The following is a 26685-nucleotide window of genomic DNA, read 5'->3' on the forward strand; positions in this document are numbered from 1 at the left end:
ATCCTTGCAAGACCTAAAAGCAGGTCATTTTCTCTTGTTGTTGCTCCCCAGGAAATAGTATTCAGAATACAATACCTCATGGCTAATAGTCATTGATGGACCTATCCTCCATAAATTTGTCCAATATCCATTTAAAACCATCAGAGCCTAATTGTCATCACTAAATCTTGTAACAATGAATTCCATAAAATATGGTTTCATTGTGTGTAGAAGTGCTTATTTTTCTCTGTCCTAAATTTACTTCACTGGGTATCATTAAGTCCAGGTATTATGGAGAGGTAGGAAAAGTTCTTTCTATCCATTTTTTCCGTACTGTATACAGTTTTATAAACCTCAATCATGTCCCTTATTCGTCTTTTTTAAATTAGTACCTTTCTTCATTGGAAAGGTGATCCAATCCCTTGATAGTTTTGGTTGCTCCTTTTTGCAGCTTTTTTGGCTCTGATGTCCTTTTTTTGACCAGAAATACTATGAAGTATTTTAAATGGGAGCATGTCATACATTTATAGAAGAGCATTACAATACTGGCCTTTGTATTTCAATGGCTTTCCTAATAATCTCATTTTCACTTCAGATGTTTTCATCAATCTGTCTACCACAACCTCAAGATTGCTTTCCTGCTTAGTCACCAACAGTTCTGTCTATATGCAAGGATTTTAAAAATTTGGTTGTGCATTATTTGGCCATTTATAAACAAATCACTGGTCCTACAGTTGCCACATCTAGCTTGGGAAATTCCTGGAAAAGTAGAGGTGGAGCCTGGGAAGGTGGGGTTTTTGAGGAGATGGACCACAGTGGGGAATAATACCACAGAGTCCACCCTCTAAAACAAACATTTTCTCCAGGGAAACTGATCTCTGAGACATCCCCAGGCCCTACATGGAGGTTGGCAATCTTGGCTGGTATCAGCACTAGACATGGGCACGAACCAAAAAAAATTACAGAACCAGAGGATTGTGGTTTGGTGCAGACCACGATCCCGAATTCCTGAACAGCAACGAACATGTCCTGTTCCCGAACCCAGATCGTGGATCGTGAAACACAGCCTGGGAGCCCATGGCTATTTATAAACATTGGTCCCATTCAGCAACACAGGAGGTCTGTGTTTGGCCATCAGAGCTGCCTATCAGGGTTTGCAGGGATGAGATTGGAGTGCCCATGGCTACAGAACACCCCCCTCCCTCCCCTGGGTGTCTTCTCCCAACTTGTGACTGCTTTGCTGCTCCGTGGTTGGAAAGAAGCCCTGCTGATCAAGGAAAGCTGGGCTTCCATTCAGGTTTCCAGGGCGACAGAAGGAGGGCAAACAGAGCTCAGGCATTCCCCTGGCTCCGTTGCCAGGGGAGTAGATTGCTGGCGCCTGAGTGTCTGGATCCCCGAATCGAGCCCGAACGCCACGATCCAGGCCTCTCCCGACTGCTGGATCGTTGGCCGTGGACAATCACGATCCGCTGGGTCATGATCGCACTATCGCCATTTTCGTGGGTTTTTTACGTTAGTAATGCAGATCATGCCCATCTCTAATCAGCACCCTCAAAGAACCCCACTGCTCACTCCACTCCATTGTAAGAATTGTGTGCTGCATTATATCCTCCTAGATATCTTATGCTTGCCAAGTTTACTCAAGAGCCTTTGGTAAAAGATATCAAAATAGGAGCCAAAATTCACTTTATAGGAGCCTACTTTTAGGGGGTTGTGGCTTCTAAAAAACCATCAGTAGTCCAAAATATCCCCTAGTGAACACATAGAATGGTTGTAAGTTATACAAGAGCCAATATAACACTACATTACTTTTTAAGAGTAAAAAGTATGACTTTCATAAGCAGGCAGAACTTGGATTTGTGGCTTATTGCAAATTCTGCAGACGTAAGTTTGCCCTCAGCACTTTAGAGTCCTGGACATTTGTGGTCTATGGTAAAACATTTAAGAGGTTAAATGTTAAGGCATACTTTATAGGGATTTGACTGGAACAATGGGTTTATTCCCTATTGGATACAAGCACAAACTTCCCATTAACCTTTTCCAGAGCCATGTGTGCTCATAAGAAAGGGAATTGCTACTTTAAAAATTAAGCAACTATAGGGAAATTAAACTGTTGCTTCCAATTGTATTTCATTTAAATGTTTTCCTTTAGTGCTTGATTTTTCACAGCACTCATCACTGACATGCAGAATTGATTCTAACTACTCTTGTTTATCCAAAAGAATACTTTTGTTTTGAACTGCTGGTGTGTGTGTGTGTGTGTGTGTGTTAAATGTTTTAGAAAGCAATAACCACAGCAGGGTCTGCAATTTTTCTTTAAAATTCACATAATCTGTAAGGAGTGGTTTGCCTCAGCCTGCTCTTGACCTTCGATAGGTCTTAATAAGTGTAAAGCGGGTGTAAATTGCTTCTATTCTGATTTAGAGTCATTTTATAGGGTCTTAGGAATGATGCCCCTGACTAGACAAAGTGCCCTAGTAAAAGACAAGAGAATGCTTTGTTTATATAGGTGCGCTTAATGTTCTGTTCTGCCATGTCATTATGCTGTTGTTTTAAAAATTTATGGAGAGAACTAATAGAAATGTAAACCACAGGAAACAAAGTAGAACTTTCTAACATAAAGAGAAATGTTAACAATTCACCAATGTAAATTAACCCATTAATAAAATGTTATTTTTATGTTTTAAACTAATTAAAATAATTATTTTAAATATTGATAAAATCTAGACATTAGAAGATTTTAATAGCAGAAAATGGAACATACACTATAACATCTCATGCTCTTCATTAAAATTGGTCTCATAGAAAGAAATCTATGTGGAACATGAGACATTTAACAGCTAGCCTTATAAGAAAATCATTATAGCTAATTAACACATTCTGAATGAAAAACGTGCAGTGAATTACATATTTGTAAAGGACAAAAGATACCTGAAAGAGAAGATGAATCGCTTCTTTGGATATATTTCAAGTATGCATTTTAAGTATATATTTCAACCAGCAAAACAATAAAAGGCTTATATATCTGTGGTTGATACAGAGTTGTCAGGAGACAGAGAAGAGCTACCAAAAAACTGGACATTGTTTCCTAAGAGCTATCAAAAGACAACTTAGAAGCCTACAGCCAACTTTTTGTTGGATGATTTGGGGGTCAAGGGGGCATTTAAACCCCCTGACCTGAAGCTTCCTAAAGTGATACAAATGGATTCGGGAATCTTTGATTCAGGGTTTCCAAAACCCCTCACTGTGGCTGATTCAGAAATCCCGAATCTTTGCGAATCGGGTTCGATTTGGGTATTTTTCCAAAATCAGAAAACTCAAATCACACACCCCTAGTTGCCAGCCTGATAAGTCCAGAACCTGTCTCTGGAGGTGTAAAATTCTCAAGGACAGAGCCTTGGGGAGGCTGATTCTGGTGTTCCAGCAAATTAGTGCTTGGTCTCCTGGGAGTGAAGAGTTGAGTCCTGGTCCTGCACCTGTGAGGCCTGCTAACTGCAGTACCATCAACACAGGCCTGGCCCATTTTGATTGGCTAATTTGTTCTAGCTTGCTGCGGGCAGCTTGCCTTTTAAAGGTGTCTTTTTAGTCTATTTTTTGTTCCTCTCTGGGTTCCTTCCAGGTTCTCTTTGGGGTCCCTGGTGCTCTGGGTCTTCTCTTATTGAAGAACTAACTTTTGGAGACGACACTGTAGGTGGGCTCCCATAGCTGGTCACTCTTTAACTTTGTCTCTTGGGATCTTGATTTATCATGTTGAAACTTTGTTGGATTCTGTTATCTGCCTGAAGGTAACATCTGGAATTAGCATAGGTATTTATAGTGTATTCTAGTCCAGTTATATAGCCTTTGTAATATTGTTTCTCCTGCTGTACTCTTCTAAAAACTTTGAAAACTTGCTTTTTGTACATCCTTAATAAATTTTATTAGTTATATCTTGTGTAGAGTCATTTGTGTTACTACTTCAATCTGAATCTAATACCTTGGTCAGTTTGTCATATGATACCCTGTTAACTTGTTTCTGGACTCAGCCTACTCAGTGCCCAGAGGGTTTGACATTTGTCCCTTGGTCTTGAGATACGGGCTAGTTGATGGGGCTGGTGGACATCTTTATTGCTCCCTTCTTGAAAAGAAATTAGCTTTCTCATTGTTTGAGTCAGAAGGTGAATCAAAGGCCTGTGTGATATAGAATCATAGAGTTGTAAGGTACCTCCACGGTCATCTAGTCCAACCCACTGCACAATGCAGGAAATTCACAACTACCTCCCCCCACATCCACCTGTTGCCCCCTGTTCTATGCCCATATGATGGTGATACATCTCCAGGATACCTAGCCAAACAAGCCTGGAGAAAATTGGTGATCGACATTACCCTGAGTGTGTAAGAAGGGGCCATGAGAGCTAAGCACTGATGTAACCCTTCCTGCCTTCCCTCTCATAATCTGCCTAGGTTCACAGAATCAGCGTTGCTGTCAGACAGCCATCTAACCTCTGTTTAAAAACTTCCAAGGAAGGAGAGTCCACCACCTCCTGAGAAAGTCTGTCCCATTGAGGGACCACTCTAACTTTCAGGAAGTTCTTCCTAATATTTAGGCAAAACTCTTTTAATTTAATTTCACTCTGTTGGTTCTGGTCTGACCTTCTGGGGAATGGAAAACAACTTGGTGCCATCCTCTATATGACAGCCCTTCAAGTACTTGAAGATGGTTATCATATCACCTCTCAGTCGTCTCCTCTCCAAGCTAAACATACTGAGCACCTTCAACCTTTCCTTATAGAACGTGGTCTTCAGACCCCTCATTATCTCTGTTGCCCTCCACTGGACATGTTCCAGCTTGTCTGTGTCCTTCTGAAATTGTGGTGCCTCAAACTGAACACAATATTCTAGGTGAGGTCTAATCAGAGCGGAGTAGAGCAATACCATCGCTTCGTGTGATCTGAATACTATACATACAGCCGCAAATCTCATTTACCTTTTTGTCTACCCCATCACACTGCTGACTCATGTTCAGTGTATGGTCTACTAAGACTGCTGGATCCTTTTGGCTCCTACTACTGTGGTGTAACACCCCCTGTTCAGCGATCTGCTTGAAGCAGTTAACAAAGTAAAACAATGCAATAAAATCACAAAAATAGCAGTATAAAATTATAAATTATAAGCAAACCATAATAATATACAAGCCATAAGTATGTAATCTACCTGCCTAACTATATAATCCAAATGTGCTTTGCAGCCTACAAGTTTGGTAGTCATTCACTGGGAAATGGAAACATGGCTTGTTACCAGCTAACTTCTCCTAACCTAGAGTCTCTCTACATGAGACCTCTTACACAGGCATGCTTAAGTGTAGGGAAACACAATGTCAGCGAGGAAACGTCGTTTAAAAAGACAGAGCCCTGGAGATCACTCCTCAGAGGGTTTGTTAATTTTATCTTGGCCTCTCTGAAGGCTCTGTCAAGTTCACTTTTCTACATGAGGGCAGTTTAAAAAAACAGAGCTGGTGGAGATTGCTCCTCAAATTACATCTCAGATTGCTCCTTAATTACATCTTCAGGGAGGTGAAATTAACAGAGCCTTCGGGGAGGCCAAGGTCAAATTAACAAACCCTCTGAGAAGCGATTTCCGCTGGCGCTGTCTTTTTAAACTATGCTTCCCAGCTAACATTGCATCTCCCTACACTTGAGCGTCCCTGTGTTAGATGTCTCATGTAGAGAGACTCTCAGTGTCCTTGCTCTCTAGCCCATCATGTATAGGTTTGTTTATATCTTGTTATCACTTCCCTTGATATCACAGCCTTAAAACATTGGTTTGCTTCTGAACCTTTGTTTTTGTCTGTATATATTGACTCCAGATAGTTTCTTATTGTAATTTTTGATGACCCCTCATATCGGTTGCATGGACTTTGGACCTTTGCTGGTTCAAAAATGGTCTGAAATGGTGAAATGGCTTCAAGCTGGTGCCTCTCACCAACCTAGGTTAAGACAACCCCCTTGCTGTTGTAACATAAGTAGCGTTGAGCTGATGGAAACATAGTATCTGGTCACTTTAGAGTCATCAGACTTTTTGCTCTCCTAATGCTAGATGTCTCGCTTTAATTTAGTTGTAATCGATATAGGCTTCTTTCCTAATTAAAGTTATTTGTTTTTGTGAATCTGTCATATGCAGATGCACAAACAGGCTCTTGAGTAATCTATATTGTTAATGTAAAGGTTATGGATATATAAGCTGTAGCTGTTTTGATTAAATGTTTACAATAGAAATAAAAGCTGATGGAAGTGTCTTAATAATAACATGAGCCTTGTGTCAATATACCAAAGTAAATGGGTGTTATTACATGATCTAGGCTTTTTTCTGCTTATTTTATAAAACAATATCCTCTGCTGTATTGTTCCTTTTCAATATTTGATCCTCTTTTTTAAAATTCCTGCCAGTGCTGTGTGCTTTTCAGCATTGCAAATATCTTTGTCCAAAGTGCTGAAGTTCTTCCTTGAGTCAAATGCATTTTGCCTGGTATATTGTTGTAGAGATATATGCAAAAGCCTTGAGACATAAATGCCTGAGGAAATTACCCCATATTGAAATGTGATGAACAAAAATGACAAACTGTAGGAAGAAGGGTGAGAACTCTACTGAGTCCCCCCCTCCAAGTATGAGAAATAGCCAATGTGATATAATGAGTGGTTTGGGAATTCTGAGCTTAAATCTCTGCTTAGCTAGTCCCTTTCCTTTGGTATTCAGTTTTGCAAAATATATGTAATATTAAAGTAATGTATGCATGGTGGACATCATTGATATGATATAGCTAAAGAAATATAATACGGTAAAAGGAAGTAACACTAAACTTTTAAATTAAGGCACCACTTTACGAATATTTAAGTACATTTAGAGTGCAATATTATCCTTCAATTATAGTGGCTGGACAGGGATGGTGCTGGTTGTTGTGGATTTTCCGGGCTGTATAGCCGTGGTCTTGGCATTGTAGTTCCTGACGTTTCGCCAGCAGCTGTGGCTGGCATCTTCAGAGGTGTAGCACCAAAAGACAGAGATCTCTCAGTGTCACTGTGACACTGAGAGACCTCTGTCTTTTGCTGCTACACCTCTGAAGATGCCAGCCACAGCTGCTGGCGAAACGTCAGGAACTACAATGCCAAGACCACGGCTATACAGCCCGAAAAATCCACAACAACCATCGTTCTCCGGCCATGAAAGCCTTCGACAATATAGGGATGGTGTTGTTACCATTAAATTTCTTATGGCAGTGTATCTCTGTAATGTCAATGTAGTTAAGTCACCACAATGACAGAATGGCATAGCAAATACATTATGCTGACATAACATCCATTCAGTGTTATGTGCTATGTCATCATAACAAGTGCTGGCATAAAGCGGAAAATAGGAGTTGGAGGCATGGTGTGGGAGGAGTGAGGAGTCAGGATGCTGTGCTTACTTAGTTCTTGATCCCACCTCTAACTTGGCATAATGTTATGTATACAAAAGAGAGCGTGCAAGGTGAAACTTTTCCATCACAATATTTATTTGTTTATTTAATTTTTAGCTTGCCCTCCCCTCAAGCAGGCTCAGGGCAAGTTACAATAGTATAAATAATACAATAAAACATTTTAAATACATATAAAATCAGAACAGTAATATATATACAAATAGAGTCTCAGATGGCAGCCCTCTCCATTCTTCCCATACCACACTATAACAAAAAAAGAGAGGGAATGAGGGGAGCAGTTGATATCATACTGTGACATGGTGTATGGGACAGATGGTTTTATAGCCCCCTTGACAGGAGACTGGTTGGGAGTCATTTCTAATAATCTAAGACTGGCCTCAACCATATGCCTGGTAGAACATCTCTGTCTTACAGGCCCGCTGAAAGGATATAAGATCTTGGTAGGACCGAGTGTCCTCTGACAGAGAGTTCCACCAGGTTGAGGCCTGGACTAAAAAGGCCCTGGCCCTGGTTGAGGCCAGCTGAGCCTCCCTGGGGCCAGGGACCACCAGTAGATTTTTATTTGCAGATCTTAGCATTCTCCGGGGTACATATGGGGAGAGGTGGTCCCTCAGGTATGTTGGTTCCAGTTTGTTTAGGGCTTTAAAGGTTAAAACCAAAACCTTACACCTGACCTGGAACTCCACGGGGCACAGTATCCTATTCCAGGACACTGAAATACTGGACAAAACTTCCAACTACTTCATCAGATTGCACAGGGAAGCCATTGAAATTCATAAGCATAAGCACAATTTCAACAGGAAAGAAGTCTTTAATAATGAATAGAGCATGGTTTCCAGTCCTGAAGAACACCAGGCTAACAAAATACTCTACACCCTACAATAGCCCTGCAGAGAAGATTAGCATATCAAGCACCAATCCATATGCAAAAGAACCTCCTCAGGATACAGTGATGCCTCCCTTCATTAGCATTCCACACCCAGGGAAACACAGGATGTCTCAGCCCAACCTCACCCCTCCTGAGTAGATATAAATTACCTGCCAACATCTTCTCCACACTGTGACACTGAGAGATCTCTGTCTTTTGGTGCTACACCTCTGAAGATGCCAGTCACAGCTGCTGTCAGGAACTACAATGCCAAGACCATGGCTATACAGCCCAGAAAATCCACAATAACCATTAATATTGCATGTTTCCATATGCTTGGGTCAGCTTTTCCTAAGGAAGGTGCTCTACTAGGCTTGCCATCCCCCTCATCTGCACCTGCTGCCCCAGCTCCACTCACCTGTCCAGCAGAGGGGGGAAAGCAGAGGGGAAAAGCATGTGTGTGTACTCGCACCCTCCAATGTCACGCTGGTGACAAAGGAGCCATGGAGTGCCACTGAAGCCCAGTTCAGTAAAAATCACATCCAAATGGATGTTTTTTACTGCACTGGACTTCAGCGCTCCCCATGGCTCCTCAGTCGCAGTGGAAAATGACATTATTTTCTTGCATGATGGGGATCTGTGGGTAGTGCTGAAGCCTAGTTTAGTAAAATTTGGCCATTTGGAGGCAATTTTTACAGAACTAGGCTTCAGTGTACCCCACAGCTCCTTTGGCATGCTGGAAAATGAGGGAGGGCAGGAAGGGTTATATCAGTGCTTAGTTCTTGTGGCCCCTTCTTACATGCCCAGGGTAATGCCAATCACCACCTGGGGTCAGGTAGAAATTTTCCCCAGGCCAGTTTGGCTAGGGATCCTGACAGTGTTTTGCCATCCTTTGGGCATGGAGCAAGGGTCACTGAGAGTGTGTGGGGGAAGGGGAGGTAGTGGTGAATTTCCTGCATTGTGCACGGGGTTGGACTGAATTACCCTGGAGGTTCCTTCCAGCCCTATGATTCTATGATTTTCTGGCACAGTAAGGAGCTGCGGGTCATGCTGAATCCCAGTTAGGTAAAAATCCAAATTTGCCAGTTGGAGGTGATTTTTTACTGAACTGAGCTTCAGTTTGCCCCATGGCTCCTCAGTCGCGTTGGAAAATTACATCATTTTCTCATGTGACAGGGGAGTATGCGAGTGCATGTGCACTTCACACATGCAGGAGGTAAGTACCCTGTTGCCCCCTGCCTCTCAGCCCCCTGCATCCCCACTTTGGTCCCTAGAACTCCTAGCAACACTACACTCTACATCAGGAGTTTGATACATGTATGTAGTATAGAGCAGGGCTTTTTTTCAGCTGGAACGCTGTGGAACAGAGTTCCAGAACCTCTTGAAAATGGTCACATGGCTGGTGGCCCCGCCACTGGAGTGGCGCAGAGGGCAATCTGAACTCACCTCTGTCTGGAGATCAGGGGGCGGGGCCACCAGCCATGTGACCATTTTCACCAAGGGCAATTTAAACTTTTAAAAACTTCCCCCTTGTTCCAGTTGACCCAAAGAGACATCATTGGCCCTGGGAGCATGTGTGCACTTTGCGTGCGCACATGTGGTACCAGGGGCACCACCTCCCGCCAAGAGTTACCCCCTGTGCTGGCAACCCACTCTTGAAAATGGTTCCAGCACCTCTTTTCCCAGAACAAAAGCCCTGGTATATAGTATCTGGGTTTTTTTTTCTGACAAGCCCCAGTGTAGCAATGGCTTGTTCAGCTGAATCACATTTGGATTGTTAATGCACCAACGTTTCTCAACTGTAAACATGGGAGATTGCCCTGGTGGTAATGTTTTAAAATGAACATGGGTGATTGTGTGGCTTTTTTTCCTCATGAGGGAAATCAATATGCCAGTAATAGTGTTGAAATGCCAAGAAAATATTTGAGAAAAGGAATTGTAATGATAGAATTAGAAAGCTGTACTTCATTATTTGTTTGGAATTTTAGTGACTTGATGACTCAATTATACAGCTCAGTTAAAATGTCCATAAAATATTTAATTGTGTATTAACAGAATATATGGAATGATTTTTGAACAGTTTCTTGGGTTGTTTTTTGTTTTTAATCTGAAAGAACATACCATTGAGTAGTTTGAACATAAAAAATACCTTGATGTAATATTGAAATATACTTTTAAAGAAAAATTAAGATAATATATCTTAATTTTTTGTAATATAATACATCTTAATTTTTTGGGCAGAATAAAATGAGTACTTTGTCATTTTCTTTGTGACTGTCAAAGTGTTTGCTGTATTGTCAGATAGAAAAATAATGAGAATTTGTGACTCCTCCCGCTACTTTTGTATAGCTAATACATTTTGATGAGAGAAGATGATACTTCAACTGGGGGAGATCATTAATATGACATTATGTCAGGGAGTGTTTCATTCTCACTTTAAGGAAGCAATGATTGGGCTTCTTCTTAAGAAACCTCTTCTGGAAAACAAGGAGATGGTCATGTCACACCCTGCAGTATCCTGGGAAAAACTGTGTAATGAGGGAACCCAGGGCAACCCCCAAAGAGGGAACACTTAAGTCACCAGAAGGAGGGAAAGACAGGACTGTGCCCCGAGTCAGGTTGCCAGGTCTTCCAGCATGAAAGCAGGGGATGGGGGGGTCGTTGGGGGGATGACAGGAGCACTTCCATATCATGCTGGGAATGCCATCATTCCTAGTGCGACGCGGAAGTGATGGGTCACACTCCAGGCTGATTTGGTAAAAATCACTCCCCAATCTAGTGTTTGGGGCTGATTTTTACTAAATTAGCCCTGCACACAATCTGTTGCTTCTCCATTGCACTGGGAAAGATGTTATGTGTGAGAGCCTGCTACTGGGTTGTGAGGCCAGCTCCTGCATCTTTCCCCCAGTGACCTGATTAGAGATGGCAAGGGGTGGAGGCTGGGAGCAGAGGATCCCCCACCCCCACTGGGGGGCTGGTAACCCTGTCCCCAAGGGACCTAAAGGACATACAAGGTAAAAGATTGCCAGTAGTAACCTCCTTTGGGGGAGGAGATGGCTGTCTTGGAATTAGAGACCTCCTTGGGAGTAAAGGCCTACTCATGTATAGAGCCCAGGAGTGGGTATGGCACAAGAAAAGGGAATAAAAGGCAAGAGCAAGAGGAAGGGAGTGAGAGCCAGCAGGGCAGGAAGCCAAAAAACTGGTCAACCTTGGGACCTGGAAGACAGAAGGGACCAGGCCTTCCCAGGGACCACAGAGGTGGCATTCCTGGCCTGGCCAGCAGCAATTTATTTTAAGAGCCAAACCTCCTTTAATAATTGGGCAGGAAATATATAACCCTTCCTATTTTAAATTGAAAGGGAGTCTCCACTAGAGATGGGCACGAACAGCAATATGAACAAAAAAAAGCCACGAACAGCCCAACCTGCTGTTCGCAAACGAGCTGTTCATGAGTCCCCATTCTAAATGAACAGGTGGCCATTGCTGTTTGTTGCTGTTCGTCAAGTCAGACAGTCTGGCACTTGCAATCAATTCCCTTGGCAACTTAGGCTGGGGTTTTCTGAACTCTGTCTGAACTCCTGCTGTTGCCCTGGAAACCCCAATCTAAGCCCAATTTAGCTCGATAGGCAGGCCTTCCTTTCAAGTGTGGAGCCGCAAATTTGTTACAACAAGGGAGCAAAGACCAGGGGGGAGGGGGGCTCCCAGCTCTGGTTTTGCAGACAGTGAAGGAGAGACAGTTGCTGCTGGCATTTTGATAGAGTGCATTGGAGCTTGAATTTTCTTTGTGTGTGGTGAGATAGGGATCTACCCCTTCAAGTTCCAGGGCTGCTGCCAGGCTCTGGGGCCAAGCTATTATTTATTATTGGTACCTTTCCTGGTGGCTGCTCAGGTCAGGTTTCTGGGAGTGGTGCAGTAGGGATCTTGACTTGGATGATGGCTGGAGGAGAGCCTGCTGGCCCCCACGAACAGCCAATCACGAACATGTTCATGAACAGGGCCATGTTCACGGTTGTTCGTGAGTCCCTGTTTGTGGATGGCAACGATCAACGAACATCATGTTCGTTTTTTTTATGTTTGTGCCCATCTCTAGTCTCCACCTACTACCCCAATCACTTTTGCCAAAACACACTCCGAATTCTATGGTGTCTGTGTCAAGTAGGCTTCAGAGATCAATTCCCCTGGACAAAATGGCTGCATTGCAAGGTGGAAGTTGTGGCACCGTTGTTCCTTTCTTTTGAAAAACTTATAAGGATGTTTCATTTCTGAAAGCCTAAATAAATAGTTCCTTACTTTTAAATGTTTTGTCCACAGATAGCTTGCTGATTGACTATCAGTTTACCTTCAGTTTATTACAAGAAGATGATCGCCATCACACTGCCATAAACTTCATTGCAAATCCTGAACAGGTGATCCAGTATAATTTATTGTCTCTAATATGATTATTTAGTGCTTGTGGACTAGGTTTTCACTGTATTTACCCTCGCCCCTCCTGCACTGCAGGAACAGTAAGTAGAAATGATACAAACAATACTTCTAGTTGAGGAAAAGCGGAGTGTGTTCTTCAGCTTCTTAAATAGTATAATTAGGAATTTAGATTTTGAAGTAAGGTATGTACATTCTTTTCTTTACACTACAAGCCAATTTTGCCTCCAACATACCTTGGTAAAGTTGCATCTTCCCTACAGAAATCTAAGTGATCTTTAATCTCCTTTTGTTGTTTGCTGTCATGGAGTCATCCCCTTGGAACCAATTTCTCTGTAATCACTGAAGCACCTAACAAGGCTGTATTCCCATTTTCAGGACTGATTTATAGGTAGCTACTTAACTTCAACCAGCTCCTTACCTGGTGTAAAGTGTGAGCTTTTCTAGGCATTTGACCTGGTATGTTTTATTTCTTGAGTCTTTGTGGTGCTTTGAGTTTGTCTCTAAGATAAAGTATAAGCTTTATTAAACAATCATTTTGGATTGATGAAATGTGTTGTGTTTAATAACATCAGTCCTATCTCCCAAATAAAAGTTGATCTTTCACATTTATCTCTTTGCATAAAGGAACACTGAAATTAGAGTAGCATTCCTCTGGTAAATGTTAGTAACGTATTTAATGGCAAATTCCAGTCTAGGACCCTTTTCACACTGCTTACCTGCTGCCAGAACATTGTGAAATATCGTGCAAAAAACGTGGAAGATAGCGTCTTCTCGTGAGAGTTTTGCGCGATGTCGCTCAAAACTCTCGCAAAAAGACACGATCTTCCGCTTTTTTTGCGCGATATTTTGCTACATTCCAGCAGCAGGTAAGCAGTGTGAAAAGGGCCATGGTCTTCTTCTGCTAGGCCTTAGCAGTTAGGATTTTTATTATATTGAAACATGATTAAGTCTTTTATAACATTACATCTTATCTGAAATAGCTACAGTAGAATTTTTAACACAGAAACTTGAAAACTGATCTGTGAAAGACCTTTTATCTGAGAACAGGAGTAAGCTTAGAATAACCAACATTCACAAAAAGACAGAGATACATAAAGTTTCATAGCTGTGGACCTACATCTGCTATCAGCATGGAAAGCTGATGAGTTGTAAGTGTCATACAGATTTTCAGCAGCACACATTATATATCTTTACAGACAAAGGAACTTTGAAAAACAACTGATGTAAAGGTAGTGATGAATCACATGGCTTATTTTGATCTCCTGAGCTCAGATCACAAATTCTTTCACTTGTTTATCTAACCAGTAACCATGCTGTCCATTTGATTTATCTCATACCTAGGAACTTTGTGTCTCTTGTCAAGACAGAATATGAAATTGCAACCTCTGGTGTCATATGTGACAATCATTTTACAGAACAAAAATGTTACAAAGAAAGAGAAATGCATTATAATAAACTGGCTGCATCACAGCTTATTGATGTGAATTCATAATTCACTTTATTGGCACTTTATTATATTCCACTTTTTCAAGAGCTAAAAGAATATTAATGTATCCCAGACACTTGTGGTTTACAGCACACGGCTCTCCAGAAGGTAATCCATTAGAAATTGCCCATTTCTCATCTACCTTCTGGAGAGTCGTATGCTGTAAATCACAACTGTCTGGGATGTATGGATATTCTTTTAGCCCTTGAAAAGTGGAATTTACAAAACAGGCTGAGTGAGCTGGCTTTCATGTTGGGTTTGGTGGGGGTGACCCCCAAGTTGTGGTATCTGACCTGTAAAACAACTCAGAGACAGAACATTAATAATCTACTGATCCATTGAAGTTTATGTACTTACCATATAATATCCATAGCATGGTGCTTGTCACCTTAAGACCTCACTGCAATGGCTCTGCAAAAGAAAGAGAGAAAAAGTCTTAATTACTGAATTGCATTGTGGAAGACTGGCCATATGTACATATACATGAACATGAGATTATATTTATAATAGATCTATTTTTGATATGGATTGGACACTATCACTGTTTGAATTATTGAAATATCTTTTGCTACGTTTAGATAGGTATGATTGTCTTTGTATCGTATTGTAAGAAGATTGTATATTAGATTGTATATTAAATAGTGTATTATTGTATTAAATTGTATATTAGTGTTAGAATCATTAATTTAAAGTAATATAATTTTGTAATTTTCATGTTTTCCTTTTAATTTTTTTAGTCGAACAAAAATTTGGACATATCAATTAATGCATCAAACAATTTTAACCTGAATATCACTTGGTCTATTGGCTCTACAGGTAAGAAAGCCCCTATGATTTTTTTTGCCATATTGTATCAAATACTAATCGTCTGAGTTATATTTACATGATTGCCTTTTTGTTTCTTATTAATAAAGCTTAATAAAGTGTACTCTTTTCCCATTCTCATTATGCCATTATTAATGATATTACTTAAAACTCAGATAATAATTTGCAATCTGAATAAAGGTTCATTAACATGTTAACTTTCTTCCCTATTCAATTAAAATTACTTGGGCAGCAAAACCTTGCATGCTCTTTAAATTTTTAGAATGGCAGTGTTATGAACGAAATGATTTTAATTAAGATAAATTACTTTCTTAACTACTGCAGAGACTGAGATTTTAATTTCTTTGTTTCAATGTTGAAGCTAGGAATTTAATTATTAACCTTAACATTGATATTGAACAATAAATTCTTCTGTGTGCGCAGATAAAAGAACCTGCTTATCGTCTGTTTTTAAAAAAAACTCTGAACCCCATTTCTGTATTGGCTTTAATAAAGGGAAAGAAAAGCTTTGTTTAGAAAGTTTGTTTCAGTCGGTTCTGTTGACTTTCTGAAAATCAATCCAAGGAGAACTCTATTGATAACATTTTAATTAATTATGCAGAATGGGTAAGAACAGGTCCCTCCTCCATGTTTTGTGTGACTTATCTATTTACCCAGGTGTCTACTGTGTTTTCACCTGGTGAGCACATACCATATGAATGGCAGTTGTGTATTTGCTAACATCCACTAGATATATACTAGTAAATTAAAGTCAGTTGTGGTGCCACAGCACAAGTCCACTGCAAGTCCTAATGGCTCCATATCAGACACATGCAAATGCAGCCAACATAGAGTTGCCAGCACAATTCTAGTAACTGGTGGAAGACAGGAATGTAAGGGGGCCCTCATCAGCAATGCAATGATGTCATCATGTCAGGCTGCTGGTGACCCCCCCATTGCCCAGCTGAGGGGTGATGGGTGTGGCAAGAAGTGGGAGGTCTCCTACCTCAAGTGGCAACCTGACAACCCTAAGCCTGCTAGAGAAGAGAAGTAGGTCACAAGGTGTATAGAAAGGGGTGCAGTGGTGCAGCTGTGGATTGTAATTTCTCTTTTCTTTTAAGTAAACATCCAAAATAGAAGAGAGAGCATTTGCAGGAAGGAATGGTGACCATGGGCGGGCATTTAACCCATCTGTTGTTTGCCTCTTTTCCTCTGCAATTCCTCCCCCTGGCTGCTTTACTTTTATTGTTTCTCCACCCAAGTGAAGAAAAGTGGCCAGAGAGGAAAGTATTTGTATGTGTCCTTGACTGTGTGTGAGAGAGGGGGAGATACTGTTGTCCATTATTCAAGTTGCACTCTCCTGCTCTGAATGGTGGTAGTAGAGAGTGCCCTCAAGTCATAGCTGACTTATGGTGACCCCCCCCCCAGTGGGGTTTTCATGGCAAGAGGCTAACAGAGGTGGTTTGTCATTGCCTGCCTCTGCAGCCCTTGTCTTCCTTGGAGGTCTCCCATCCAATTACTAACCAAGATCAACCCTGCTTAGTTTCTGAGATCTGACGAGCTCTGAATATTGGAAGCAAATCAAATCAATCCTAAATATCTAAACCTGATTAAAGACTACTTTCTCTGAAGTTGTGTGTATACTTATTTTATTTTACTGTTGTTGGAAATTTGTGTGTGTGTGTGTGTGTGTGTGTGTGTGTGTGAGAGAGAGAGAGAGAGAGAGAGAGAGAGAGAGACTTTTGTTTTATTTCACCAATTCAGCAATGTACTGATCAAACAGAATTGCTGAGAAGTCTCATGCCTTGCAAATGAGACGTGTTTATCTGGTTTAATATTAAACCTCAAAAAACCATCAAACACTAAAACAATCTTTTACGATCAAGACAAACGCACTTTCTTCACTTTAAAAAACTATGCATTTTTAGTGTAAGTTACTTGAAGAAACTATATTAATGGTATAGTTAAATGGGATAAATTTGCTGTAAATCTAGTTTCCACTATATTTTTCATGAATCATGCATAATCTTTGGAAGAAGGCATAGGAATGAGTGTGTAATAGAGATATATGTATAAATACACTTTTTATATTGGGTGTTGGGTTTTCTAAATCTATAAACAGCCCTAAAATTACTTTAACTGATAGGTAGCCAATCCAATGACTGTAGAGTGGGAATAATATGCAAGCTCTGCCTTGCTTCTGATAATAACTGAACTGCAGAGTTCTGCTCCAACAGAAGAAATAGTGCTCTTTTGACCTGCTGCTGCTCTGAAATGCCATTCTCCTGCCCCTGAGCTCCCAGAGGAAAACCAGAGCGAGGGCATATCAGAGCAGCAGCAGATCCCTCTGCTGTCACTGTGGCTGGATCTTTGCCAATGTGGCAGCTGTCTCTGGAGCAGCTCCCCGGGAACAGGCAGCTCGCTGATTGCAGGGTGCCCTGGGAGAAAGCAGCAGCTGCCCACCCCTGAATGGTCTGTGGGGGCCCTCGCATCTGGTAACCTTGTGCCTGGAAGAATGATTTGCGATGGCTGCTGCTGGCTTCCTCCGTCTCTTCAGCCAGCGAGGGGAGCCTGAAGTTGGCAGGCAGCAAGCAGTGGCAGGAGGAGCTGTTGAGGTCATCGCCACAGCTGCTACTCCACCATCTGTTCTCACAGAGAGGGAAAGGAGTCTCCGACTACACTTCCCAGGTAAACTTATGCAGACTCATCACATGTACTACGTCTCTTCTAATTTGACTCTTAGAGAGAAAAGAGAATTGACACTGGGTGTTAGATCCTGCATAACAGCTCCACTTACAGAAGAAATTTTTGCACAGTAGAATGGGATTTCTCCACTCTCTACTGCAGGTCTAAATGCGCCACCCAAATGCTGTTCCTGGGGGAGAGGGGATATGCTAGAACACTTGAGAGAGGAGTTCAAGGTCTGCCATGGGAGGAGTACATCAGAAAAAAATTGCCCCTTTTTGTTAACATAAATTTTATACTGGATCCAACCTTAGGATTTCCACAATGGGAGCTCCCAAAATTTTTCATCCTTTAATTAGGAACACAGTGAGGGAAAGCAACATGGTATAAACTAAGCAGGGTCAGTACATGGATGAGAGACAACCAAGGAAAGCAATGGCAAACCACCTCTGCTTCTCACTTGCCTTGAAAGCCCTTGCTGGGGTCACCATAAATCAGTTATGATTTGATAGCACTTTACACACAATAAGGAACTCTCAGGGCCCCAGTGCATGGAGATAATGGTGCAAATGGGCATATGTGTGAGCCTTTGCCGCTCACACTGTCTTTCTGACCTGTAACAGCTCTGTGAATTACTTTTTGCTTCACAGGGGCAAACATACAGGTACCTGCATTTGTATATGTATGTTTCACTGGTTAGACTAATAGTAGCTCTGCAGGGGATTTCAGTTTAGGAAAATGGCACAAGGGAAAGGTTTAACCCTCTTTCCTCTTGAACCAGAGTCCTGATCTGAGCTGTGGCCCATACATCCCTTCTGTTTAAAAGAGAAAAACTAATTGGGAGCTTCACTCACAGAACTCATGTCTGATTAGGCCTTAATAGCTGTCCCAGTGGAATTCCGATTTCTTTTCCACTAAGCATTTCCTGGAAGTGGTGCTAGTAGTCCTCTATTGTACTGGCTGAAGTGGTGATAAGACTTTTTGGAGATGTGAATTTATTTCAGCACACCGTTCTGTTCTGTATATTGGCTGTATTAAGTTCTTAGGAACAGATGAAGTAGAAGTTGAATGAAATAAAAATCTGACTGCCTTTCATTATGTTTATGTAATTTTTTATAGCTGGAACAATATCTGGAGAAGAGATTCCTGTAATATCAAAGGCTAATATCAAGGAGTACAGAGACAGTTTTTCCTGTGAAAAATTCAACTTCAGGAGCAACCCAAATATCACATTCTATGTATACGTCAGCAACTTTTCATGGCCAATCAAAATACAGGTTAGTAGTAGTAATAATAATAATAATAACAACAATAACAGTCTTTGTGTTTCAGTGAGATTAAGTTAATTTTTCTGACTGCAATAAACTGTACTGTACAGGAAGAGGAGGCCATACCTGCTTGGATGTCATAGCATTAACCATGTTTATTTTTAAATCTCTCTCAACTTTTGTATGAACTGAGTCACCTGACTTGCAATAGAAGATTTATTTACTGGATGAAGGCATTAATCTACATCCTGTCTTCACATTAAAAAATTATACTTGCCTGTTGTTCTCTTTTTAAAATCTGGTGAATTAATAAAACCTGATTACTGAAGGAAAAAGTTTTATGCTTTAATAAAATGGAAAAAGGAACAAGTGCTGCAAGCGTAATTTATTGTGAGGAATAATCTGGTTTAACTGCAATGGTGTTGTACAATCTTTAGAGATATTTCATACCTATTATATATATTTTATATTATATATGTATCTCACATACACAGTGTTTCTGTTTTTCCCTTTGTTGTTATGATTCAAGAGGGGCCTCTTCAAGATTGTGCCAGCTGCACCTTTAAAATGACACTGGAAAGTCAATTCTGTTTGCCTTATCTGCCTGGGGCTCACTTGATAGGACTGTGTGCTCTGTCACCAATTTACCCTGAAGGCATGATCTGACAGATCCCCCTCAGAACAGCTCTTTCTCTAAGATAGTGGCTTTGATCCAGCCTGATTAAAGGCACCTGCTCTCTCCCATGCTCCATTGATTCGAATGGGATAAGCCTGGAGGTGTAGCCTAACAGAGCACTCAGTTCTGATGAGAGACTCTCTCAAAGGCTTTGCCTGCATGCCAGCCTGAATAAAGGCCCCTCCCTGCTTAGCTGTGTGGGCTCCGAGAGCAGGAACCTGGAGGTGAGGGCTAACAGCCATCCATTCCAAGCTGAGAGGCTTTTTCCCAAGGGCTGTGGCTATGTGCCTGCCTGGCTCATGGGATCCTTCCTCCACCCAGGCTTTCCTCAGTTCCAAGGTGAGATCCTTGGAGGCAAGGGTTAATAGAGCTAACACAGTGACATAGCATCAATGTAGTGACTGGAGCTCTGCAGCTGCTATTGGTTTTTAACAGAGATGATAAACTTGCACCTCTACGCCCAATGCTTTTTGAATGCAGTATTTTATTGTTGATTTAATGTATGCCCACCCATCCACCCCCCTCCCTTTTCCTACCATGGAATGGTACTGGGCTGGCTCTCCTCAGAGTTCTCAATTTCATCGCTTTAAGTTTCAGCAGTCATTCGAGAATGTGCAAAAGTCTCTTTCAGTCAATGCAGAGCAACTTTATTCAGTAGAAACTTCTTTTTCCATGGCTGGTATGCACATGCACAGTCCCAATGTGTGCCTACACAGAAGACCTCTTGATGAACAACAGTTACAAGTAAATGCAACTCTGTTTTCTGTATATGAGCGGAAATATTTCAGCTGTGTGGTGCAGGAGTTGGGAGGTTTGATCAATATGAATATAATGCTGAAAACTTCTATTATGTATTGTAAAAAAATGTATTTTAAAGAGATCTGTTTAAACCTTTTAATTATCTGGATATGTGATAATTTTCCATTAAATTTTAGCGTGTCTGTTCTCTAACCAGTGGTTAATCTTCACAGTTTCTGTGCAAGCACACATTGGACTGTGTACGCTCAAAGCAGCCATGGAGAAGATTTCCAGAGCTTTCTAGAAGACTAAGGACTGGCCCTCTTCTCTTTGGCACTTTCCTACCAAAAACATCACATGAGTAGGAGGAGGGGCACTATTTCCTATGTTCTCTGCCACAGAGAGGATCTCCATTGTTGTTCTCTGCTTTTCCCTTACCTCATCCTTGAAGCAGAGGAGAATTATTTTTTTTAGAGAATGATGCAAAGTGGTATCCATATAGTTTGTCAGTTAAGAAAGAGGTAGAAAGGGTCAGTACTACTTGGAATATTTTAGCATGCAAATATGATTAAGGAATGTAAAGAGAACTATTCAATGATAAGTAAACTTTAGTATGCCCCTCCTTCACTAACAATGTGAAGCATTATTTTATTTATTTAAAGAAAAGAAGCTCTGCTGCAAGGAGGTGGAAACTTGAGCCATTGTGGTGTGTGTATGCGTGTGTGCACATGTGTGTGTGTGTGGGATTCACAGCTGGGAATGAGGAGGTAAGAGGGGAGATGGGATTACCCCTCCCTAGTGAGACACATATCATTTCCATTTTTCAGGGAGATTATTTTTCTGTGTCTCTGTGTAGTATTCATTTTTCTGGGAGCTCATTTCATGAATACAGAAGTTAAAATTTGGCATAGTAAGAAGCTAAATAAAAAAAAAGAGAAAGAAGAATCATATATACGCCCCCCCCACCGGGTTTGTAAGACAAAGTACTCAAGTTAGAAAAAAACAGAATATTGCTATACACTTCATCATGTATTGTTCTCAATTCTTTCTGCACTGTTGAACACATAATGTAACAATGGTTGTTTCTAATGTTAGTGGATTACAGCAGTATCTGAATGTATTCGTCAGCAAAGAGACCATATTTCCAGGAAAGTGTTTTAGTTTTGTTTTGTGTCTCTTGCTTATCCAAAGGTTCTAATATTACATTTTACAGAGTGTAGCATTTGCATAAATCATGAAGGAATGATCACATTTAAGCCAGTCTTGCTAAAGTGATCTGAATGACATATAAAGAACAAAACCAGAACTGCAAGTAGAGATGGAAATGAACCTGAAAAAAACTGAACTGTGCGGTTCGTGGTTTGTTGCATTTCACGAACCACGAACTTTCACAAATCTGCCCCAGTTCATGAACTGGTTCATTTGGTTCATGAAAATGTTACATCCAGGTCAGCAAATCGGCACTTCTGGGTCAGCAGAAGGTGACTTCTGGGCCAGCAGAAGGCCTGCAGGAAGTCCATCCTCTGTTGCCTAGAAAACTGACTGATTGGTGCCAGGCTGTCCTCAGTGACGAACCAAAAAACGAACCAAATGAACCAGCCTAGAGGTCATGGCGGTTCATCAGAAATGGGCACCAATGAACTGCTGGTTCGCGAACCACAAACTGGCCAGGTTTGTCATGAACTTTGGTTTGTATTTCAGTTCGTGCCCATCTCTAATTGCAAGTGGAATTTCACTTGGAACTTTGTCAAATTGGGAACTTTCCGTATGTGGTCTTGAAGACAGATCATGGCAAGCTCATACTCAAGGGAGAGAACATGCCTCTTTTAGACCACTCCCCCTTCTAGAAAAATGTTTCACATAAGCTTGTTGCTATGTAAAGTTTGGCAGTCACATTGAATTTTTGCAGGATATCTTATGAGCACATACACATGCAGGTTGCATTCAGATAGCAAATTTAACTTCAGTTAAATATGCATGAAAGGCTTTTTTTTGCCAGGTTTACAAGGGAGCCTTTCTCCTTTCTCTTTCCTTCAAGTGCTGAATTAGTTAAATACTAGCAACAAAACCCATTGTATTGTCGAAGGCTTTTGGTGCTACACCTCTGAAGATGCCAGCCACAGCTGCTGGCGAAACGTCAGGAACTACAATGCCAAGACCACGGCAATACAGCCCGGAAAACCCCCAACAACCAAAACCCATTGTGTTTAACAATACTGGGGCCTTGTGAGGGCATGCACCACCCTAGCAGCATTCCTGTGCTCCACAGCAAGCTGATTTTGGCCTCAAATGGGCCCAAATAGGGTTGGTGCAGAGTGCAGGAGCACTCCAGGGCCCATCGTGCTGCCCCGGTAGCATTCCTGCACTCTGCACCAGCCTGATTCAGCCTCAGGCGGGCAGAAATTGGGCTGGTGCAGAGCACAGCAGCACTCCAGGGGCTATTGTGCCACCTTGGCAGTGTTCTTGCACTGTGCACCAGCCCAATTCAGCCTCAAATGGGCAGAAATCAGGCTGGTGTGGAGTGCAGCAGCACTCCACAGTCTGTCGTGACATCCCGGACTGCTTGGGGGGTGCTGAGGGCTGGGTTGTCATGGTGGGCCTCCTCAGTGCCTCGGCAGTTGTGGCAGCAGAAACATCCGGAGACCCTGAGGAGGCTGCTGCTACAATGGAGAAGACTGGTGTGGGAGCATGGCCCCCCCTTCCTACAACCAGCATTTAATCTTCATTTAAAATCCCAGTCAATGGTGAAAAAATTAACTCCATTTGATAAAAGGAATCTATGCAAAGCAGAAAGCAAAGATTTTAATCAATGGAGTATTGACAGAAGAATTGCAAATAGAAAAAGGTACTAGACAAGGTTGCCCATTGTCACCGCAACTATTCATACGGGCAATGGAAATTCTTTCTTCCAAAATAAGGCAAGATCCTAAAATTAAAGGCCTTAAAGTAGACAATGAAGAATTTAAGCTGAAATGCTATGCAGATGACATGGTATTGACAATTTTGAACCTGCAGGAGACAATGCAGGATGTGATGGAACAGCTTTTGAAGTTCGGTGAATATTCAGGATTCAAAATTAATAAGAAAAAACCAAAAATCATCCCTAAACTTTTAACAAAGCATGGGGAAGAAAAGATTCTGGAAGTATCAGGATGTGAGATAGCAGTAAACCCAATGAAATACTTTGGCATCTATCTAACAAGTCACAAAGACACTCTCTTTAGAGATAATTATGAGACATTGTGGAGTAGAATTCAAAAAGATCTGGAAAGATGGTCCAAATTAAATTTGTCTTGGATTGGAAGGATTTCGGCGATTAAAATGAACACTTTACCGAAAACCATTTTTTTGTTTCAAATGCTACCAATTAGCATAAAGGATAAGACATTGAAAGATTGGCAGAGACAATTTAATCAGTTTATCTGGAACAGTAAAAAACCAAGAATAAGATTCAAGGTATTACAAGATGAAACTTCCAGGGGAGGATTGGCAGTCCCAAATATTAAATTATATTATGAAGCAGCTGGTCTGGTTTAGATTATAGACTGGATAAGAAACCCCAAAGATAGACTAATACAACTAGAAGTGGCGGACTTGACAGACGGACTACACAACTTCCTATGGGTGGCAAAAAGATCAAGAAAGAAACAAGAAAGTCATGTTATAAGAGACAGCCTCATTCAAATTTGGGATTTGCTTAGAAGAAGAATAAGCCCATTGATATCGCCACTATTTTCATCAGTTGACGCCTTATGTGTCAAAGAAGAGATAATGATTTTATAACGTACCAAGTTATGATAAACTCTCAAGGAAAGATAAAAACATGGCAAGAAATTCAAGACGAAGGAAAGAAAATACAATGACTAGTATATTTTCAGGCAGTTTCCAAAATACAAGAAGCCCAGAAGGAACTCAGAGAACAACTAAGGAATCTTACCGACTTTGAGAAATTAATCATGCAGAAAAAAGTACATATCTTGGGTCTAATATATAAACATCTACTCCAATATGATACAGAATCAGAAACAAGTTAAAGTGTTCTTCTTTTGTACCCCTCTTTGTTCTGAAAATAAATAAATTAATTAATTAACTCCACTTAACCTGCATTCATATAATAGAGTAAGGAAGGCTAGGATGAGAGAAAGTGACTGGCACATGGTCATCCAGCAAGTTTCCATGTCCAACTGGGGATTTGAACTGGGACCTCCCAGATCCAATCAAACATTCTACCCAATATGCCACACCGGTTATAGAATAAAGAACAAACAAATTTACAAAACAATGACTTTGGGATTTTCAGTTTTAATGTATTTGACTAGAAAACCTTGACAGAAAATTTCTGAGGAATTTAACATAGCAATCCTACTATATAAAAGGCGAGCTGTATTGGTGACAGCTCACTTTTTATCCCCATGTAGGCGCACTTGCAGGCCCCTCCATGGGGATAAAAAGTGAGCCATTGGCAACATGGCTTACCTTCCCGACAACTCTGCAGCCACCTCAGGCCCTCTGGAGGCCTGGGAAGGCCCAGGGCAGCAACGGGAAGGCCCAGCATGCTGAGGGAAAAGCCTGGTGTGATGGCCCAGCCCTCTCGAGGCCCAGGAAGGTCCATGGCGTTGGTGCAGCCATCCAAAGGCAGCTTTCTGTACAATCAAGCCCTTTACGCTTGATTACTAGTCTTAAATGGTTAACATGGATTAGTTACTAAACGAGAATATTAGCTTTTTTATATGATAAGCCTCAACGTTGCTTAGTTTTTTTTTTTATATAAAATTTTTTATTGGATTAGATGTCATTGAATTGTACATTACAATCAGTTTCCTTTAATTTTTCCAATTCTAACCCCCTCCCTTTCCCCCCCTTTTGTTGACTTCCAACAGTTTTCCAACCCCTTGTCCCTTTTCCCTTACTCATTTTAAATTTATTCTATCTGTCAAACGTAGACTTTCACTTTCTTCTAAGCTTATCTATATAACACAGTGCTCCTTCTGTCTTCCTACTTACTTTAACAACTAAATAATACATAACTAAATAATACATTCTCGGCATATTTTCTTTTGATAATAATCATTTAGCTAATTTTGGTACTCTATACTCTATCTTATAATCTCATCTTCAATATGGGACAAACAATTTATCCCTCATTTAGCATAATTTTAGATACTTCTATAAACAGTACATTCAATATAAGTCAACCAATTTAACTTATACTCTATATATTACTTTTTCTACATATCTTATCTTCATACTGTTTTAATTATATAATTATATTATTCTTTCATTATGCAACTATCCACCAAAAATAGTCAACCAATTTGACCCATATATACCTCCAAACCAATTCAATCAATTTAATACATTAATATATATTTTCCCACCTTACTTAAATTCCTTCATTGCAATTATAAAGTTATCTCCATTATACAATTATTGCCAGAAATGATATTAATTAGTTTCTATCCTTATAATTAGTTAATTTCTATCATTATAATTCTTGTAATAACACCGGGGGGTGGAGAGGTAAATGAGAATTTCTAAGCAACTACTTTATTAGACTATTATATATAGCATTAAGTATTATAGGTGTTATTACAACGTTGCTTAGTTTAGATGGGTAGCCATGTTGGTTTGCAATAAGGGATCAGAATTTGAGTCCAGTAGTACCTTATAGATCAATAAGATTTTAAGGTTTATCAAGCCTTAAGATTGCTTGATATTTTTTACATGAAAGAAATATGTGTATACAGGAACGTACAAGTGACTGCACAGAGCAGAATTGTTCTCAGCAATGTAAGTGATGTAATAATAGTGATTTAGTGTTCAAGGTTCAGTTTTCTAAACATCTTAATGGCTTTTGGGGCAGCTGCTAGTAGTTATGTTACAGCACTGTGTGAAGATTATAACTCTTGAAATATTGATTGGCCATTGATAATGTCAAGGCAAAGCACATTTATGTTTTAAAACTACTTTGAATGCATCTTTTCAGTAAATATGAAGTCTGTTGTCAAAATAAGATTAGAAATGGGATTCTAATAAATACAGTGTATGGAACAATCAGGATGATTCTTTAGACTTAATACTGTGGTTAGGTACAAGTATTTTTTGACATACGAGATTTTAAGACTCTCAGATGGACACCTTGAAGTTGAATGTTGTTGAGATTTCTCAAATATTCAGGTTCTATCATTTAGATATATCTTTATATATATATTGAAGGGAAATTCAATGTTATGGGTTATTTTCTAGTGGTGAAATGGAGCTCTCACTGCAGCCCACTGATGTTTAGGAAATACTGCTCCTGGA

General features: G+C 40.6%; 1 protein-coding gene across 1 annotated transcript in view; it reads left to right on the top strand.

Moving 5' to 3' along the window:
* The window catches only part of ATRNL1 (attractin like 1), a 981827-nt gene that overhangs the window by 400849 nt on the left and 554293 nt on the right, over nucleotides 1–26685 (top strand). Inside the window, exons 22-24 of the mRNA XM_054982776.1 lie at nucleotides 12612–12706; nucleotides 14949–15027; nucleotides 18820–18977. Of these exons, the coding sequence (XP_054838751.1) occupies nucleotides 12612–12706; nucleotides 14949–15027; nucleotides 18820–18977 (332 nt within the window). The remainder of the gene's footprint in view (nucleotides 1–12611; nucleotides 12707–14948; nucleotides 15028–18819; nucleotides 18978–26685) is intronic.

Source organism: Eublepharis macularius, chromosome 6, assembly GCF_028583425.1.
Source record: "Eublepharis macularius isolate TG4126 chromosome 6, MPM_Emac_v1.0, whole genome shotgun sequence".
In the NCBI taxonomy this organism is placed as follows: Eukaryota; Metazoa; Chordata; class Lepidosauria; order Squamata; family Eublepharidae; genus Eublepharis; species Eublepharis macularius.